Raw genomic sequence first — 19547 nt, 5'->3', positions numbered from 1 at the left:
CATGCCAGCTAGCTGTTTCCTCTTCCCAGCAACTGGGGGTGCTGTGGGAAACACAGCTGTTTTGTAAGGGCAAAGCTGAAACATGTTGCTAATTTTTTTTTTTTTTTTTCCTTCTTATAACATTTTAAGAGCTGAAGGGATCAGTGTGTTCTTCTTTGCCTCCTCCTCACCCAAGAGATCATAGAATCATAGAATGGTTTGGGTTGGAAGGGACCTTTAAACATCATCTAACTGCACTCCCCCTGCTGTGGGCAGGGTCACCTTCCATTAGATCAGGTTCAACCTGGCCTTGAACACTCCCAAGGAGGGAGCAGCTGCAACCTCTTCCAGTCTCTCACCGTCCTCACAGTAAAGAATTTCTTCCTTACATGTAATCTAAATCTACTCTCAGTTAAAAGCCAGCATACCTACAGAAGCTTTTCTGGTTGCCCTTGACATCTCTGGCCGGATTTAATTCTGTCGGGGCTTTGGCCTTCTTAACCTGATCACTGACTGCTCAGACCATTTCTCTATTCCTCCCAGGCTATCCATCTTTGCTTCCACCCTCTGTAGGCTTCCTTTTTGATGATGAAGTGATCTCTGCTTTCAGAAGGAGTTGTCCCATCCTTCGTGCAAGGTGCTAGGATTTTGGAGCTGAAAGCAGTCTAGATTGGCAGTAGGACATCTGTGGTTAGTCCAGTTGTTTACAGGGACTACTGGGAGTTGTATGTCAGTGGGAGATGGAGTATCCCTGCTTTCCTTTTCATCCATACATATTTCTTGGGATTGTTGGGAGCAAGAGTCATATCCTAATTGGCAAGGAAAAGTGGTTGACAGAGGGGGATTTGTTGTACTATCTGTAGTTTAAACTTTGCCTCATGCACTGCAGAGTTGCTAGGAATCATCCCAAACCCTCTGAAGTGAACACAGAGCCAAATTCTGGTCAATGGCAGCAGCAGTTCAAGCAATCCAGCTTCCCAGTCTGTATGGGCTTCCACTTGTTTGACCTGCTTTCCATCAGCAGTCTGTGCTGATCACTTTTCCATGCTGGTCAGCTGAAGATTACAGACAGGACTGCCTTTGTTCCCTTAGAGGAGAGTGACTTTAGTGATGGTGGTTGGACTGGAGGTAGTCCAGTGCTAACCACTTCCCATTTTGCATGAAAAGGGAAAGTAATGTAACTCACAGAGGTGGATATTCTTTGCCAATTTTCTGATCTGGTTTTGAACTAGATCATGTCTTCATATTATATAGCATAATGTCAGTCTGCTGAAGACTTAATGGAAATCTGTTAAAGCTACCCTGAAATTTGTCATCTTGCAGTTGTTTAAAACTGAAATGATTTTAGTTAATGTCAGCATTGCCTGTATACTTGGCTCAATCAGAACTGAACTGTGCTGTTGTAGAAATTAGTCATGGGACCATCCTGTCCCTTTCCATCCCGCTCTGTATAATTCTGTTTAGTAATACACTATACTTTTATCAGGCAAAATCATAAATGCCCCAAGTTAAAAGGAACATGCTGGTTCTGTTCTATGGCTTAAAAGATAATACTCTTGGAAAGCTATTGCATCTATGCTTTTTATTTTCAGAATTTTCTCTTCCTGCTGCAGGCAAGCAAAATCCACTGCTCTTTTGCTACGCTTTCTTTGCACTGTAATGAATGAAGGGGTTTCATTAGATATGTGGTATCTTTAACAGGTCACTTAGCTATGCTGTGCATACTTGGCATGGTGATCTGTTCCTTTCACCTCCTAGATAATGCTGAGGGGAATCCTGCATTTCCTTCCCAAGACTCCCGCTTAAAAAGTGGCTGTTGTTCTGCATGGCAAGTGGATACATTATGTGCTATCAGCTCTTACCCATGGTCCCTCCTGACGTTATTGCTGGATCATTTTCTCACTCTGGGGTGCTAAAATGTCTTGTGACTTGAATGTTGCCATGAAAGTGAACAAAAGGAATCCAGAATTTGCAGACTTCTCTGTAAAGACTAAATTTTCTGTTAATGTGTATTGTAATGTAATATACTATAAGCAACGACTTTCAAATGCAAACATTGGAGAAAATTTATTTGATTTCAGCTGTAGCACTACATAACCTACCTCTTTGTTTCTCTGGTTTTGCATATATGAGTGATCCACAGTGAGAAAATTATTACTGAATTCTCCCAAAATTATTTATCTGTGAGACTCTGCCTTGCAGCATACATATTGAGGGAGGGAAAAAAATTACTCTGCTTGACAATGTTTTGTCTGATGCAATGTAAAGAAAAGGCTTGAGACCTCTAATTTTTGGATGGGTAATATCTGTATTTATACTGGTGGTGTTACTACACAAGGCTGATTCTGGTTACCCCTCCCCATTATTCACTGTGGGGAAAAGAAATCAGATGCAGTCATTTTGTTAAAAAGCTGAAAGCCAAGTAAAAAAATTTTAAGGAAATATGAATGCACCGCTGTCCCTAAAACAGCAAGACAATGCAAGACTGCAATTTTTACTTAGGGTACTTGGCACTGCAAAGTATTACATTTGTCCCACATTGTTACTGTTTTCCCTGTTGAAAGAGGACTATAATATTAAGATGATGGTATAAGTGACAGTGTATAGCCATAATACTGTTATCAGAATCGTGGTTCACCATATTTCTTGAACAGTAATTGGTAATTGATGCTAATGAAGGCACCTGTTATCTTGGATAGTATTTCATGTGTCTGTGCTAATGTGTTCATAACGGTCTTTTAAAAACATACCACCACAGTGTGGCCAACATCTCCCTTTATAATTTCCACATTAGCTAGCATAAAATTTTTCTGCACTTTTAAAATATGCATGGCCATGCATATTTTAACACTTTCTATTATTAATGTGAGTATTAATGTATTTGGGTAAGAGACGTAGAATGTTAAGTTAAACACAGTTTTCGTATTCATTAATTTGTATTTACATATTTTAGAAAGAAGAGTTGGCCTAGAAGCATCTTCTGATCTTGAGGCAAGAGTAGACTAACTTCAAAAGAAAAATGCTTCTAAAAGGAAACGCACACTTATCTATTTTTAATATCAGGTTGAACTACTTTTACGATTTGGAGGATACAGCCTGCAAGGGTGGGGGTTTGGGGCTGAGCTAAGCTGGTTTTAGGTCTGGCTGATGTCAAGGGGGTTGCTGTCCCCTGTTCCTCCCTGCTGCTGGGGTTTTCTGCTGCACCTGTTGCATTGGCTTGGGCAATTCTGCAGTCCCTCAGTGAAACCATTCAGCCTGTGAAACTGGCAAAAAACAAACCCAGAAAAAATGGGACCTGGACAGGATCATGTAGCCAGCAGCAGCAAGTGGCAAAGTGATGCAGGAACATACAGGAGCCGGTACCAACTCGCTACCTGGGAGATCTCACTCAGAGCTGGTCCCTGTGTGTTTTTTCTATTTTCTCCCCACGTGATGCTCCTTTATTTGCCTGAAGGTGGGTCTTTTATTTTGTTATTGCAAAAACACTTGGCTTCCTAATAGAAATACATCAAAATGATGAAATAAGACACATTATTGAATGTAAGATACGAAGGAGGTAAATATAATGTAATTATGGCCTTCAGTACTTCCTGTTTATAAAAATAACAGAGCATGGATAGTAAAAAAGAAATACTTGTTAACTTAAACCACATACTCCTTTCAAATGGCAAATGTCTGTGTCAATGGTGTAATTAGGAACCAAAAAGCAAGGTAGATGTCTCTCCAGTTCTTTCTATGGGTACATATATATAGCAAGGTTAAGATCTGAAAGCTGTTATAAAGTACCTATTTGTGCTTCAGTGCCTTTAAGAAGGGTAACTAATAGCTAGCAGCAAGGGTTAGCAGCTCATGCAAGATCTCTGAAAAGCTGTTATACTCTTTTCTTCCACTTCACAACTGTTGTTGCTCATGTTATCTACATACACAGTTTATAAAGATACATATATACTGCAGCCCTTTGCTGCAAACTGCTGTTCTGTCAGGTTCAAGAAATGCAATTACCGTGGCTTATACTTTATAGACAGAAGTGTGTTTGCAGGCACCATGGTAAGGCAGCAGTCTTCTGTGTGTGACAGCTGAAACCAAATGTTTCTTGGGAGGCAGGTAAAATGTGTGGATTGGATTGCCCTGTGCTCCAAATCAGACCCTAATTTTGCACAATTTTGGAGCTACCTACTTCCTGTTTGACTAGGGATGCTAATTAAATTATATAAGACTATTTCTGACCAGGACAAAAACATAATCTTGCCTTATTTTAAGTAATTCTTATGGATTATAATAAACACAGTTTGTTTTTTTGCAATAAATGATTTCACACTTGGAAATGCGGTTACCCTGCTGTCTCTTCTGTCTATAGAATAAAAATGTATTTCATGTTTCCAATTTTTTATACTTTTGTTTGTTCTTTCAAAAGAAAAAAAAGTGAATCACTGGTATAATTAAACCTACCTTGCAGTGGAAGTAAAATAAAACATAAAATAAAATCTTGAAGATTTAGTGGGTTGTGTGAGAGGGAAACTGTCCTCTAAATTTCTCAAAACATATTTTCATGTGGTAATAGGATTAATATTGTTAGACTTTTTTTCTGCCACATATTATTAGAAGCTCAAAAGGACAATATCTTAAATACAATTTGCCTGTAAAGTATCTCCTTATCCTAGAGTGAAAAATATTTTCAGGAACATCTTGTAATGGTGTGATTTCCAGCAGCTAAGCAATGAGAACGATGGATCTGAGTTTGAGGTTCTCTTCTGGGTTTGACCACTAATGTGCTTTCTGGCCACAGTGTCCCTCGTGACTGAAAACTCTCAAAATAACTCTGCAAGCCATGGAATTGGTCCTAAATTCCTCATACCACTGACTGGTAATTTTTTTCTATGTGAAAAGGTACTGTGTACAGGATTATTTCCCCTCCTAATGGAAGTGTGATTGTTCCTATGCTAGAGCATGTTCAGTAGTGACTACATAGCAATGATTAATGCAGTAAGGTAGGTAAAAGGAGGAAGCAACCAAATCCAGCTAGTTTTACTGGTTTAATTTAATGCAGATATGGTTTGGTTTTGCACTGTGAAATAAATCTATTCAGAAGGATGTCCTCCTACAAAAACTTCTATGGAATTTTTAATAGCCACAAGTGGTCACAGCTTTGTTTATACATCTTGTCTGAAGGCTGGAAAATGTTCCTATAATTAAGTTTAAAAAAAGGGAGCATGTAGGGGGAAAGGAAGAGAGAATAGCCTGAGAATATCCGTTGAGGCAAATGTCCTGAGACAATCAGATTTCTTCTCAGGGATGAAAGTGTATTATTTTAAAGGCCAGAAGAAGCATGTCTGCCGTTTCTGTGTACGGGTGAGGATGGGTTTGTTTAATTTTAAGCCTTGCATTGTGTAAATATCTTTACACTCACAAGATGTTTCAATTGCAGCAAAATTAAATTTCATCTAACTGTTCTTTGCTTGGAATGGAAATACTTAAGACCACCAATTTGAGGCTGACACGGAAGAAGGAAAATATTTATCTTTATGAAACCAAAAAGTTTGTTGAGCAATGAGAATCAGGGAGTTGTGTTGCTTCGTAAGTGGGGTTACAGAACTAGTGTTTTATCTATCATTAGATATTGTTAGATGTTTGCTTTTGGCTGGCTATGGGTTATTTTACTGTGTCCTCTTGGGAGACTGAACTCTGAAGTCAGTTGAGGAGGTGGAGTGAGATTTCTTTACACCTTGGCCAGTGACTGCCAAAAAAAAGGCTAATAAGTAAAAAATAAACGCATGAGTTTTGGTTCATATAGTACCATTGGAGAATTGCAAAGGATTTAATTTTTACTGCTGAAAAATATGAAGGTATCAGGGGTATGGACTTGGAAGGTACTAGGTTTCTGTCTCCTGTTATGGGATTTGCTCCTAATTTTCACTAATCTGTGGGACTTTCTTTGCAAATTAATCTGTTGCAGTTATTTCTCAATCTTTAAAAGACTTTTTTTTTTTTTTTTTTTTTTTTTTTTTTGATTCCTGCTTGCTCAAAAATGCTTCTTATGTCTTCATAAATAGCTGAGTTCTGGGCTAATGCTCTTATTTCGATACTGTGCTTGGGTTGTCAGTAGTGGAAAATTATTTAACAAAGTGACTTCACAACTGTGGGACAGTACACTGATTTCAGTCGCAAGCTACAGTTGGATTTTTTTTTCTGTTTTCCTAACGCATTTAAAGTAAACCTGTATTAAGAGTGTGTATTCCAGTGTTTGTTTACAGGAAATTAATTTAAGTACATTTAGATTAGTTACAGTAATTGAACAGAGATAGGCCAAGTTGGAATATATTACATTTTTTTCTTTTGTTGGTAGTAGGAGGAATAGTCATAGTAGCAGTAACATATGCAGTGTTGTGTTTTCATCTCTTATTACTTGGCCAAGAATATAATTTGTACTTTCAACAACTTTGTTCCTTTTAAATAAAATGTCAGTAGGTATATTTAGTAGTAGCTGAAACTCTGACGTTTTAGAAAAAGGAAATTCTTTCCCTGTAAGCTAAAAGGTTTTCACACAAACGACATACATTAGAACATTGTCTTTATTTAAAGAATAGGAGATAGCATGAAAGCATGTGACAGCTGCAGTTTGCTCACTATACTGACATGCTTTTGTTCTTTTTAAATATTTAAATGTTCATGCTAACTCCTCCCATCCTGTCTACTTTGTGTTTAGATTGGTGAAAGAGAAAAAACTTGGAAATGACTCAGAACAGCTAGGAAATTTGTCTTACAGAACAAATAAGTAATACATACTCTATGAGCTCTTCTATATAGAGGATTATGTGAACACAAGGTTAGAAAAAGCAGAAGTGTTCTAGCTGCTGAAATCAAAAAAGTGGCTTATGGAAGGGGTTTGCCAGAGCAGATCATCACTTGTCATGTATCTGCAGTATTTACTTAGGACTGTAAAGATGTTTTAATGCACTGTTGCTATTCATGAGCCATTTTGGCTCTCCCGTTTGCTTGCCATGAGTCTAACACCAGCCTTGATGCCAAACGTCTCAACTGTGGGTTTCAATATTTTTAATAAATAAAAATAATATTTTTCTTTTCAAACTGGAGGTGTTCAGAGTGCTTATTCTGTTTTCTAAGAACACCTGGGCACCACAGCTCTATAGGTTTGCTTTCCAAAGAAAATTATTTTCAGGATCTCAATGCAGTTCCTGCATTGCAGGTTGCATAAGGCACCTCATGCTCAAGTTAGAAGGACTGATTGCCATTTGAGTCTATCACTGAGAAAACATTTTATCTATTTAGAAGTAGGATGTAGAGATTTTAATGTTTTCTAGGTGGTTTTGAATCATTAGGGATCAATAAAAAGCAAAGAATGATTGACATGAAAAACAGATTCTTACTTTTACATGTAAGGAAAAGTTTAACTAATGGTAGGTGCACTTTTGTGTTAGTGTTTTGTTTTTTGTTTTGTTTGTTGTTTTTTTGTTTGTTTGTTTGTTTGTTTTCCTTTTTAGCTGCAGTTAAATATCTTCCACTCTTTCTTTCACTTCAGGTAAAGTAGGCACATCTTCCAATGTTAATGTTTCAAAAGCTTTTATTGAAATACAGAGATATTGTTAGATTTTGTTTTAAGACACAGGATCGAAACAACAGGGACAATAGACATACAGTCTTATAAGTCATATAGCCTCCTGGAGCAGACACCTTTGCCTCTGAAGTTGCAGGCTGTAATGCCACATAGTCTCTTAAGAATATTTTTTTTTTGTTATTTCATTTTTCCACTGATAAGATTTCTTATCAGGGTGAACAGCAGCACTGGAGGAGGGAGGCAGTGATGATATACAACCAATAGAAGGATGAGAATAAAGCAGACATCTTCAATATCTTGCACACTTGTTAATTTATGATGACAATAGGACCGTGTACTTAGGAGTCATCCTGACAAGTCAGTAATCACTCCTCTGTGCTGGTAGTATCAGTGGAAGTGAAATAATGACTATACCAATAGTTTCTGGAAGCTGAACAGTGCTGTAACTCCTGCTCAGTTGTACCCTGGTTCTTTTATTCTTATCAAAAGATACTAGAATCTTTTGGCTCTGATATTAATACTGTTATTTAAATATATTGCATTAATGTGCAGTTTTCTCTAAGTGCTGTCTTCTAAGTGCTCTCCAAGTGCAGAATCTTCTTTTCCAGCAGACTTTTCTTGTCTTGCATCTGGCAGATAGATACTTTATGTTATTTCCTATTGCAGAGGGCAGTCTGACTCCATTTAGTTTATTTCCTTTTTGTCTAATAGCATCATTAATTATACTGTGAGGGTTGTCTCTCTGCTGCGGCTGTGATCAGAGGAAAGGAAAAGACACAGCAGTCAGTCTTTGGGTGCTGTAGGAAAAGGATTGAGGTGTTTAATTTCTTTTCTCTGGTGGGTTGCTTGAGCATAGAAAACTGTCACAGTTTGTGTTGATTCCAACTAGCAATTTCACTTGTTACAGATATTCCAAACCTGTCGCAAGGAACTTTCGCTCTGCGGTAATGTAAGGGAGAAGAAACTGCACTGCCACTCACTGACATTCTGCTTTGGGAAGAGTTTGTGATAGAAACTAATCCAGAGATTTTGTAACTCAGCTTGAAGAAAAATCAAGCACCATATATGAATTCTAAATATTTAATGCTTAAAAGTTATTATTTATTTGGGTTCTGAGTAGTATTTCCAGTTGCCAGTGAATGTGAGAGTTACCAAAATGTCTCCTGTGGCAAAAAGGCAAAAAGTTAGAAAATGAACAACTCTTACTAATGCGGTACTGCAAAATTTTAATCTAATTTAATCTACTGTTGTAATACTACAAAAATACTTCAAGGATACTTGAGCATACTCCCTAGCTAAAAGAATAGTTGATTATACACAGTTTTCCTTTCTAATAATCAATGTACGGTAGCAGTCTTTTTTTAAAATTTTTTTTGTTATTGTCAGTCCTCAGTTAACTAATTGGAACGTCTATGGTATGTGTATGTATATAGTGTTTGCATTATCATAAAATCTCATTAGTTTTGATGGTTTAAGATCTTAGAGTATACATATAAGACAAAGATGTGATGTAGGCACATGTATTTATAAGGTTTGATGTGAAAAAAATCTTATTGGTATTTGCATGCAAGGAATTTTTAGGAGCGGGTGCGTTTCTGATGAGATGAAGCAAAAAAGCAGGTAAACATACTAAAGTCTGGTATTCGTTCAACAGAAGATTGTCATTTCCTAAACTGGGAGTAATTTAATCATGTTTATATCTGGAGTAGTTAAATGAGATCATTTGCCATAATTACTTCAAGTCTAACAAGGTCTGTTGCCATTTGGATTTTATGTTATGATTCAAATCCCCAAAAGGGAGGAGCTTAACCACTGGGTGTTAAAAATATTCACTATATTTCATTATTAAGATTTGAACAGAGGCTGTGTTTCAAATGTGTCTTTCAAAATCTCCTGTCAAGCTGAACCCTTTGCTTGTGTTGCTGTCTCTACAGTCTGTTACATGTGTATACAACATAAAGAAACAGCTTTGGCCATCCCAAATTGACTGCATTTGTTGTGTGTTGCTCTTGGGACAGAACTATTTAAATATCTTAATAATTATTTTTGTTGTTTGGTTTTACTGAGCTAGAACGAAAAGCTGTTCTATAAGTAAGGAGCTATTTCCAAGAAAGTAGGTACCATTAAAACTGTTATTATAGGATCATTGCAAAGGAGGTGAATATTTGTGGTTGATGTCTAGCGCTGTACAAGTGAGAGAGTAATCTCTGTCCAAAGAAGTTTCTTGCTGTAGAGCCAAATCTTACCACGTATTATATGACTACAAGTTCCCTTTGATTGTCTGGCTTTCTTTTGAAAGATCGTTTCTGTCCATAGTCATTCATCTGATTACCTTACTTACGATTTTATAAAGTAGAATTCCAATAAATTAGGTTTGGTTTTGGTTTGCTTTTCTGAAAATGTTCCCAGCTAAAAAAAAAAAAAGCCCTGATATTTCATGTAAACTTATTTTTCTTAATCAGGTTTCTGTGGTATGTTTGCAAATGCTGAGGCTGTACATTTTGCTCTATTCCAGTGCCTGATGACCTTTCCATAGAAGAAAGAGAAGAGCTTTTAAATATTCGTCGCAGGAAAAAAGAACTGATTGATGATATTGAGGTAATTGATTTATCTGTAAAAGTCCTTAGAAGACTGCTTCAGTAGATTAGGTAACAGTAAACTGCATACCTAGGTATGAATTCCAGGTAATATTTTTAAAAGCATATAAATGGCTTAAGCTAAATCTTACTGATAATGAATAGGATTTATGCATCATTTGTGTGCTTTTAAAAATGCTAACTTCTATATTTATGTAATGCAATATGTGCATATGTACATATTTGATTTATGTAATCAAGAACTCCTTAAACAGCAGATTTGCATATATGATAGGAGTGAGGGAGAAATCTGGGTAAAGAAATCCTATACTGAAATTGGTAATGGCAATTTGGTCTTGATACTCTGACATGAGCACACACTGGGAGTTCAGGTCCATGTGTTTAACAGCCATTCAGTTGTGGTAAAAACTTTAAGCTAAATATCAAAGGAAACCATAAGATTCATCACTTTTCTTCAGGCGACAGCAAATGTTAGAAAATAAAACCTAATGGATCATATGATGATTATATGATGATCTAATATATATGATGATATGATATGATGACTTCAAAAAGTGTTTTAATGTAGGTTAGTATATTCTTTTAACATATTCTTCCTTCTTTTGGCAGAGATTAAAATTTGAAATTGCTGAGGTTATGACAGAAATTGATAATCTGACCAGTGTAGAAGAAAGGTAAGTGATTCTAACATATGGACATGATTCAGTAAGACCTTGGAACCGGTCTTCCAGGAATAGCAAATAAAAATAGCTTTATCATGCTAAACAAATATTGGATCAGCTTTATTCAGTCCGTTATAAAGTCTCTAAAGCCTGACTTTAATCTGTTCAGGTGTGTCATTCATTTGAATGGAGAATATGTTGGATAGAATGTAATATTTTAGACTGTCCAATTGATAATGATATAGTTCTCTGAAACTGTAATCACTTGCAAGAATTGAAAATAGTAATGTAATTTTCCCCCTTATAAAAAGTGAATGTCTTGGTTTTTTAATAGAAAATACAAAGTAGCCAAAATACAAATTGAAAGAAGCTCATCCAGAAGTTGTTTTTGTAAAAGAGCAACTGATAACTACTTGTTATTTCTTCTTTTTCTCCATGTGCAGCAAAACTACACAAAGAAATAAGCAAATAGCCATGGGAAGGAAGAAATTTAACATGGACCCTAAGAAGGTAGATAATTCTGTTCTTTTTTTCCCCACTTGTCAAGAATTAAGTTCCTGCTTGTAATATGATCTATGACAAATACAGTCATGTTTTCTTAAGAAAACATTTGTGATAATGTAAATTTACAGGCCTTATTTGTATATCCTGTAACACACTGAGCAGAGGGTTAAATTAGAAGCAGTCGTCTAGATATTTTCCAGTCGTGTACCTTTTTCACTTAAGCAAACCTTTTTGTAATATTGGAGGTTATTTATCAACAATCCAATGTGGCACGTATTGATTGAGCTGGCTTGCAGAAAGATTATTTGTACCTGATAGAGGTGTTCTATGTTGATATGTCAAATATAATTCTAAAAATATTTTGATGTTTGGGTATTAGTGAGGCCATATGGGAGATTCTTTTATGCCCTCCTATTTTTTGTTTCTTCCAGAATACCTTTAACATGTTTTTTAGTTTGTTCTCATATAGACTTTTATATTTGCATATCTAAATTCTGTTTGTGAAAAGGGCATGTATGAACATTTTTGTGTTTGTATATATATATGCCTATATATGTGTACCTATATGACTTGTACAAACACCTGCAGGTAGAAACTTGGTTACCAATTTCAAGAAGTCTACAATGCATTTAGCCATGAAGTAAAGTAGTTAATTTCTCTTCAGTACCTCTACTTTTCTTAAATAACTGTTAATTTTCTGGAAAATTCAGGGACTTCTACATGTTCTTAGACTTCCCCTGATATATTTAAAAGAGCTGCTTTGACAAATTTGACCTTTAGCCTTTACTTTCCATCTTACATCTTCCTTGCTTTGTTTTACTGCCTTCTGTTGTTTGTAATTGAGATTCCATTCTGAATTTATGAAGTCTTCTTTAAGGTCTTTTTTGAAATTGTTTAGCATTTGTTTTTGTGTTAATTCTTGACATGTTTTCTTTCCAATTGTATTGAATTCAGTTACATTTTGTGGCTTTTCTGTGATATTCCAAGTATAGTAGTGGCTACTATTCTTAAGGCTGCTTTCAGTTTACCAGAAACACTCAAGTACTTTGAGATATAGAACACTTTTTAAGCTACTGACCATGTCTTTTATTTTCCAGTTCGGTGACTGTCTAACTTATGTTGAGGGCAGAATACCCCCCAAATGTCTTAATAGTTTGCTGTTGTCCTCCAGCTCTTTCTTGTGCTAGAAGTTTGTGGCAGTCACATGATGATGTCAGATGCTTTCATTCCAATGTTAACTATTTTTTGTTGCAGTTCTTTCTGGGTGAAATTATTTCTATAAATAGATGCTGTGGCCACATTGGTACTGTAACATAATTTAAATGTGGTAAACAGACTTACAGTAGTAATTTCTTAATGTTGATGAATCAGTGGTGGCCTGCAGTAGCTGGCTGGTCTAAAGCTAGATCATCTTGTTGTTTGCAGCTGCTACTTTCAATTACAGGCAGCTAAAACATATGTCCTTCTAATGTTGAGAGAATTAACTTGGGGTCATTGCGAAAAGGATGTTTTTCATTCATAAATAGGAGGGAAGATGGTCTCTGGAGTTAGGAATGTGAAAGAACTGGGGTAATATGGTATGCACTGAATCCCCCAAGTTTTCTTCTTTAAAAGCAAATAACAGAGATCTAATGTTTTCATATTAGCAGGAGCAGAGCGAGGTAATTTTCTTTTACTACTTTTGTTTGAATACCTTTACATGTTGTAGTATGTATGTAGAGCAATTCTCTGTGCCTCCACCCAGAAAATCCTCATTCAAAATAACTGTGTTTAACACAGTTACGTGATGTAATATCACGTACCCTGCCATTTGGATTTGGTTAACTAGTGTGGCTGTAATGGTAAAGTTTGTAAAATACTTCAAGAATCCCAGTGCAGAGGACATAAAGCTTGACATTCACAGCACTTGAAGTCAGTACTGCCTGCATTGGGCCCAGCAAATGAATTCTCTATGACAAAGGCAAGGTTTAAATAACTGCAAAATTTGTAATTAGGTTACTATAAAAGCTATTAAATTCAAAGCAGATTTCATGGCACTTACTTAAAAAAATCTATACAATATTTGTAGTGAATACTGAATGTTTCTGTAGCCATGAATTTTTTGTGGTGAGGTCAAACTAGTACAGCTGTTTTCTGTAAGAAAATTTGCATCAAGACAAAAGGTAGCGTAGGAGTTGATGGGGGTTTGGCTGGCCTCTTTTACCATTTATTCCAGACACTGGAGTTGTTGTCCCAGACAAATTCCTTTTCCTGTCTACTTGACTTCTGGTTCTTTAACAGCTTAAGAGTTAAAAAAAAAAGAAAGAAAACAAACAAACAAACAAACCAATAGGAAAAAAAAGTCCAGAAAAAGAAAAATTGCATTGAATTTTGTAGTATGTTAACATATTTGCTTCTTTGCACAGAAATGGGTTTTCCATGCTTCTAGTCATGTCCATTATCTTTTTCAGTGACTTGTACTACTTCTTCAAAACTATTTTGGCCAGTCTGTTTACACTAAGCCTGAATAATATGGCCCAGGTGTTGAACAAGGGAATCTGCAACTGCTATTTCTAGTAGCTTTTAGAAGGAAGGTTCTCTGTTGGTTGACAGAGCTGTGAGCTTTTTAAATAATTTGATATGGGAAAAAACATTGTTTCATAGTCAAATTAATTTTTTGTACAAATATTTAGTTATCAAATAAGCTTTGGAGAGATCGTTTTTGAGGAAAGCTTAGCTATTTCTGCTTCAAGACAAAACATATATTATTTGCAACAAAATCATGTCTGTTCTGAAATGATTTATCAAAATATTAAGTTGTCAGAGTCAGAATACCAGCCTATCATTGAAATTAAATTTTCAGATGATGATAAAATTGTTTTGAGAGAATTGCATTCTAGACTTTTTTCTTAAAAGCTTCAAGCCTAGTATCATCAGAGTTCATTTTCTTTGTTAAATTAGGTCAGAAGATTGACTTTTTTTGTCAGGCAGGTAATCATTTCCTTATAAAAAACCCCAGAATCAACCAAACAGAATGATAATTACTTTTTTGAATGTTACTGCAGGGCCTCCTATGCTATATAAAAATATAATGGAAGTTTTCCCAGTTGCAATGAAATAAAAAAGGAATATATTCCATTTGCAGATATTGAAAAACTTCTAATATTTCTGAAATTATGAAATGTTCTAGTAGAAAAGATTTGGAATAATTTATTAAGCTCTTCTGTACATATTTGGAATCCAAGATATAAGGTTACTTACAGTTGCCGTTCCTACTTTTCACTAGCACACCGTTAACAGCTTTATGAAACCAGCAGGAATAGCAACATTTTTGTTGGGTTGTGTGCTGGGGGAAAAAAGAGTGCTATCTCTTCATGACCTGCTGAGTGTTGGAATAACATCCCTTCCGTCCTTTACGTAATCTTTATATAACTCTCAGTCTCCTTTCTTTACTACCTTGCAGAAAGTTCTCTGGGCATTCCTAGAGTGTGCCAGTTATAGGGCCAGTAATTTATGGAAGCATAGGAGTCCTGGGGCTTGATCAAGCACCCACTGAGGGACAGGGTAAGACTCTCCTGGTTTTGATAGAAGCTCCGTGGTAGAAGCTTGACTGGTTTGTGAACAGACCTTTGTGAATAGTCTAGTTCAAGTCCTTTGTGAATAGTTTAGTTCCAGCACAACCAGAAGTGATTGATAATCCCAGTGTCAGCATAAACTCTTTAAACTGGTTTCAGTATCATCAGCCGCGACTTCTACCGCAAGTAGTGGTTTGATGTATTGGGTTGCAGTTTGTAGATCATAACAGATGCTTTATTTTGTGTCATGATGGTAATTAAGTTATTCCTATGTACCTCTTCATTGTATGATTTTACAGATTATGTCTATGCAGATATTTATGCAATACTGTGAACAGTCCAACTCACTTATTAATTCTAAATAGCAACATGGAATGATTGTTCAATTAATATTGGATATTTCTATTGTTGAGGAATTCAAACTGCCACCCAGTACTTCTAGCCTTAAAAATGTGTTCTCATTTTAATCTTTAAACCAGTACTAAATATTACTTATCTAACTGAAAAACATTTGTTTACCATTTCTTTAAAAAAAATAAAATCTGAAGGCTAATGTAATTCTTAATGTGCTCTATATATATATGTCTGTGTTGGTATATTAATACCAGATATTATGAGCAGTATACATAAATGCTTGTGGAAGAAAACATAACATTCCTTTTCTTCTGGAATTGCTCTTCCTAGGGAATACAGTTTCTGATAGAAAATGACCTCCTGCAGAACACTGCAGAAGACATTGCACAGTTCCTTTATAAAGGAGAAGGATTAAATAAAACAGTAATTGGAGATTACCTCGGTGAAAGGTAAAATAAAAATACTGAAACTTTGCTCTTCAATTTACAAAGCATGCTTATGGTTCTGGTAGTTACCTTCCCTTTCACAGGCTGCATGAGAGTGCTACTTTACTACTCTGAGATCTGTAAAAGCTACACTGGGAAGTAAAACTACCATGGTATTGTGATAGGTTTTTTTCTCTGTTAGCCTGCTGTTCTTTTTAAGTGGGTACATTGTGGAATGATATTTAATTAATTGTAACTTACTATTTTGAGAAAACACCCTTAAATTTGGTTATAGTGCAGAATTTAATACCATAAGCTTTTGGAATGTCAGAGTTGTATTGCAACAGGTCCTGTAACTCTTGATACTGTGTCCAGACAAGGAGTGATTTACAATCACTAATAATTAGAAAGTAAATAAATTTCTTATGAAAATGGGTAGTTCCTGGCACAATAGTTATAAGGTTTTAGTGTTGTCTTCTTCCCTGCTTACAGACTTGCAATTAATAAGGAGGCATCTCAAAGGGCAGACACACCATATCTTTATCAATCCTAGTACAATAAACATGCAACATGCATATTTATGCATACTGTTGCAAAACACAATCAAAATGCAAATTATTTCCATTGCTGTGCAACTCAGGAGTTGATTTTGAAAAAGGCAGCAGAAGGAGACAGAAGTGAAGAGTGGGTTGGAGTATGTGTATCTACGTGCTTGCACATGTTCCAGTTCAGATGCCAGTTATGGAGGTTTAAAAGTTGACTCATTTAGGATATACTCCTGTAGTGATATGTTCTGGCAGATCCCTTTTGAGGCACCCATAATCTGTTTACAGCATCAGTGGCTTAGTTTGTGCTCAGCAGTTTCCTCCTGACTCTAATAGGTTTAATGAAAATTTTTACTGTAATATATATATTTTGAAAATAGAACTTCGCTATGAAGTTTCTTTACAGTATATGTAGGCATTTCAACAATTTTTATACAACAGCATTATGTTGTTTCTCTTGAATATTTGGGCAATCAGTATTATAAAATCACTTATATATTAATGTCCATAATTGTAAAACTGTAACAAAGCTTGTATAAAGCAGTCTGTGCTTGTTTTTGAGAGCTGCATTTTAACTTGGTATTGTCTTCTGAAATACTTTCCAGTTTTCTAACCCTATTCCCAAAACCCCTGTGCTCATGCAGAAAGGTCTTACAAATATGTCCAGGCCCACAGGAGTCATCAGTAATATTCGTGTGACTATTTATGGGTTCACATTTGAAATAAAAAATTTATTGCTTGTTCTTTTGCATAGCTGGCAGGGATGATGCTGGGCAGCACTGTGGTCTAATATGAAAATACAGGGCAACCTTTCTTAATATTGAGTATGTATACAGATAAATATGCAATTCAATTGTATCTTCTGAATTTTTCAAGACTTAAATAAAGACAAATGTAGCAGTCATACTAAATAGCAAATTTGATCAGGAAATTTTGTATAAATCTATCAACTGGATAATAAAATCTTAGGAGAAGTGAAAAAAAATAACATACTGCTCTTATTTTGCCACAAGGCAGAAGCAGCCTTTCCATTTTAAGGAGTAGTTGAAGTCAAAAAGAAAATTATTTTTTGCTTTAAAAGGAGCTTGTATTCAATGCATCCAGACAGTCTACTTCAATTGTTTTTTGCATGTTTCTTCATTTCTGTGAAGGGTGTAATATTAATATGGTAATGGGAAAGCAAATGATATTTCTGACTATTACTTTTATTAATTTATATGAATTAGTAAGGGGGGATGGAGGTGAAGGGATAACAGTTGATTTTTCAGGAATATTTATGGAAATTTCAAGGTAGTCAGGTCTGGAATGGGGAATTGTTCCATCATACTCCTTTGAACTGCTACATTAATTTCCTAAAATCATTTTTTTAATTCATGTTCCTCTCAAAACAATATATTAGGCCTCTCAGTCCTGGGGTAAAATAAATACCCTGAAATAAAATAAAAAGTGACAATTGAGGTGCTCTTAAGAAACAGGCTATAAATTGATTTGTGCTACACAAATGGCAGTGCATATTACAGATGGGTGTTTGTTGGGTTATGTACTATCATTTACCAAGGCATTTGGAGCCTGGGAACGTTCCCTTTTACTTTGCCGCTCCCTCTCGGGGGCCCATCATGAATTACTTCTGCATTCTGGCTAAATATATCTGAAAATGGGACCAGGATTGTCAATGAAACGAAATATTTGTATAACATTCTGCCATAAAGAGTTATATTTTAAATTATTGATTTTTATAGTGTTACAGCACTCATCAAACTGAAAAAAGTAAATGGTAAAATGGAATGAGATAGTACCTAAAAATGTAAAATAAATAGGGATTAATTACATCCTGTAAAAGATTTAAGATTTCTTTATATGTTGGTAAGCCTTCACTTTTTAAAGTGTCTCCATAGACCTTTCATGATATTTGTCTTGTGTCTTTGGAGCTGTACCCAGCACAAGTATCACTATTAATCCAGTCTACATTAAAATCCAGGAGAGCAAAAATTAGAGTATAAGGCTAATATTTTTTTCTGAATTACTGCAGCTTTAAGCACATATAAGCAAAATCAGTATTTGGCTTAGATTAACAAAGTACCCCTATTGAGTCTTCTCTTTTATTATACTATTATGCCACTTTATTTTATTGTACTGAAAAGTAGTCACACAGTTGAACTGTGCATTACTAAATTTCATAAGAATTGCTTCGTTTTGCTTGACAGAGCTGATGTGTTTTTCTTTAAACAATATGGGGACATCCTCATGAATGGTTTGTTTTAAGGTATTTACTCATGAGTGTTACGGGTTAGTCTGACTATGCAGTTAGTCAGTAGTGCAACAGGTAATTCTTGGTGGATGCACACCTTTTCTATTTTCAGGTGGAGGCTGATATGCAACATTCTGTCTTGGTGATGTGTTTGAAGCATACCCTGAGGTTTATAAACATATGAACTCAGTGATGCTGTAAACTAAAATCTGTCTGCATCCAAACAGTTTTGTGTTTGTTAATGTCTAAATGTTACTTCTGCATTTAAACACTTTTGTATCGAACAAAGCATAAGCTGGCTCATGATTTACGTAGCAATATGAAAGATAGGTGAAAGGAAGCCTGTTCAAAACTTATTCTGATTTTAGTAAGCTTGCATTGCAAAGATATTTGAAATTGGAGTAAGAATATAGTAAGTACTAAGTAGCTCTTTTAAAAAGCTGTTCTTTTTTTTAGGTACAATCACTTGAAACATTTCTGTTTCTCATCTTTGTACATAAATTAATGTACTGCTTTAATATTTTCTGTTCTTAGAGGAAAAAAATTTTGTTTTTCATGTGTTGCATGGCTAAAGAAATTAATGTTATGTTAACCATTATTTTAAGAATTCATGACACAATTTCTGCAAAAGACTTTTTACTGGATCAGTTTATCAGATATCGTCCCATATCAAGGCAGGTGCAGTACTAATAAATGTGAAGCAAAGAAGGCCAGGCCATTTTGGTGTCATTTAAATAAGCAGTGCTAAAATCAGTTCAAGTATACTGTCTCTTGCTAGCCTACCTTTTTAATGCCAGCAAAAATGAGCAAATTACTAGTGTTAAATACTCAAATAACTCTCAAATAAATGTGTAAACTATTTCCGATGACTTGGTTTGATCAGTATGATCACTTATTTCCTTGCTTATTCTTGGAAGCAGAGATAACTAATAAGCCTTTAAAGTTCAGAATTTTAATTGTCTATTTCCATTTTTGTCTTTCACAGAGATGAATTTAATATTAAAGTTCTTCAGGCTTTTGTTGAACTCCATGAGTTCGCTGATCTCAATCTTGTACAAGCCTTAAGGTGGGTGAATTCTTTCTCTTCTTTTTTTTGACCTGAGTTT

At 35.4% G+C, this 19547-nt stretch overlaps 1 protein-coding gene across 1 annotated transcript in view; it reads left to right on the top strand.

Moving 5' to 3' along the window:
- The window catches only part of CYTH3 (cytohesin 3), a 52879-nt gene that overhangs the window by 16395 nt on the left and 16937 nt on the right, over positions 1-19547 (top strand). The window contains exons 2-6 of the mRNA XM_042798306.1: positions 10068-10150; positions 10759-10823; positions 11255-11321; positions 15554-15672; positions 19427-19507. Of these exons, the coding sequence (XP_042654240.1) occupies positions 10068-10150; positions 10759-10823; positions 11255-11321; positions 15554-15672; positions 19427-19507 (415 nt within the window). The remainder of the gene's footprint in view (positions 1-10067; positions 10151-10758; positions 10824-11254; positions 11322-15553; positions 15673-19426; positions 19508-19547) is intronic.

Source organism: Tyto alba, unplaced genomic scaffold, assembly GCF_018691265.1.
Source record: "Tyto alba isolate M040663 unplaced genomic scaffold, T.alba_DEE_v4.0 Super-Scaffold_28, whole genome shotgun sequence".
In the NCBI taxonomy this organism is placed as follows: Eukaryota; Metazoa; Chordata; class Aves; order Strigiformes; family Tytonidae; genus Tyto; species Tyto alba.
This window is presented reverse-complemented; position numbering and strand designations above follow the sequence as displayed.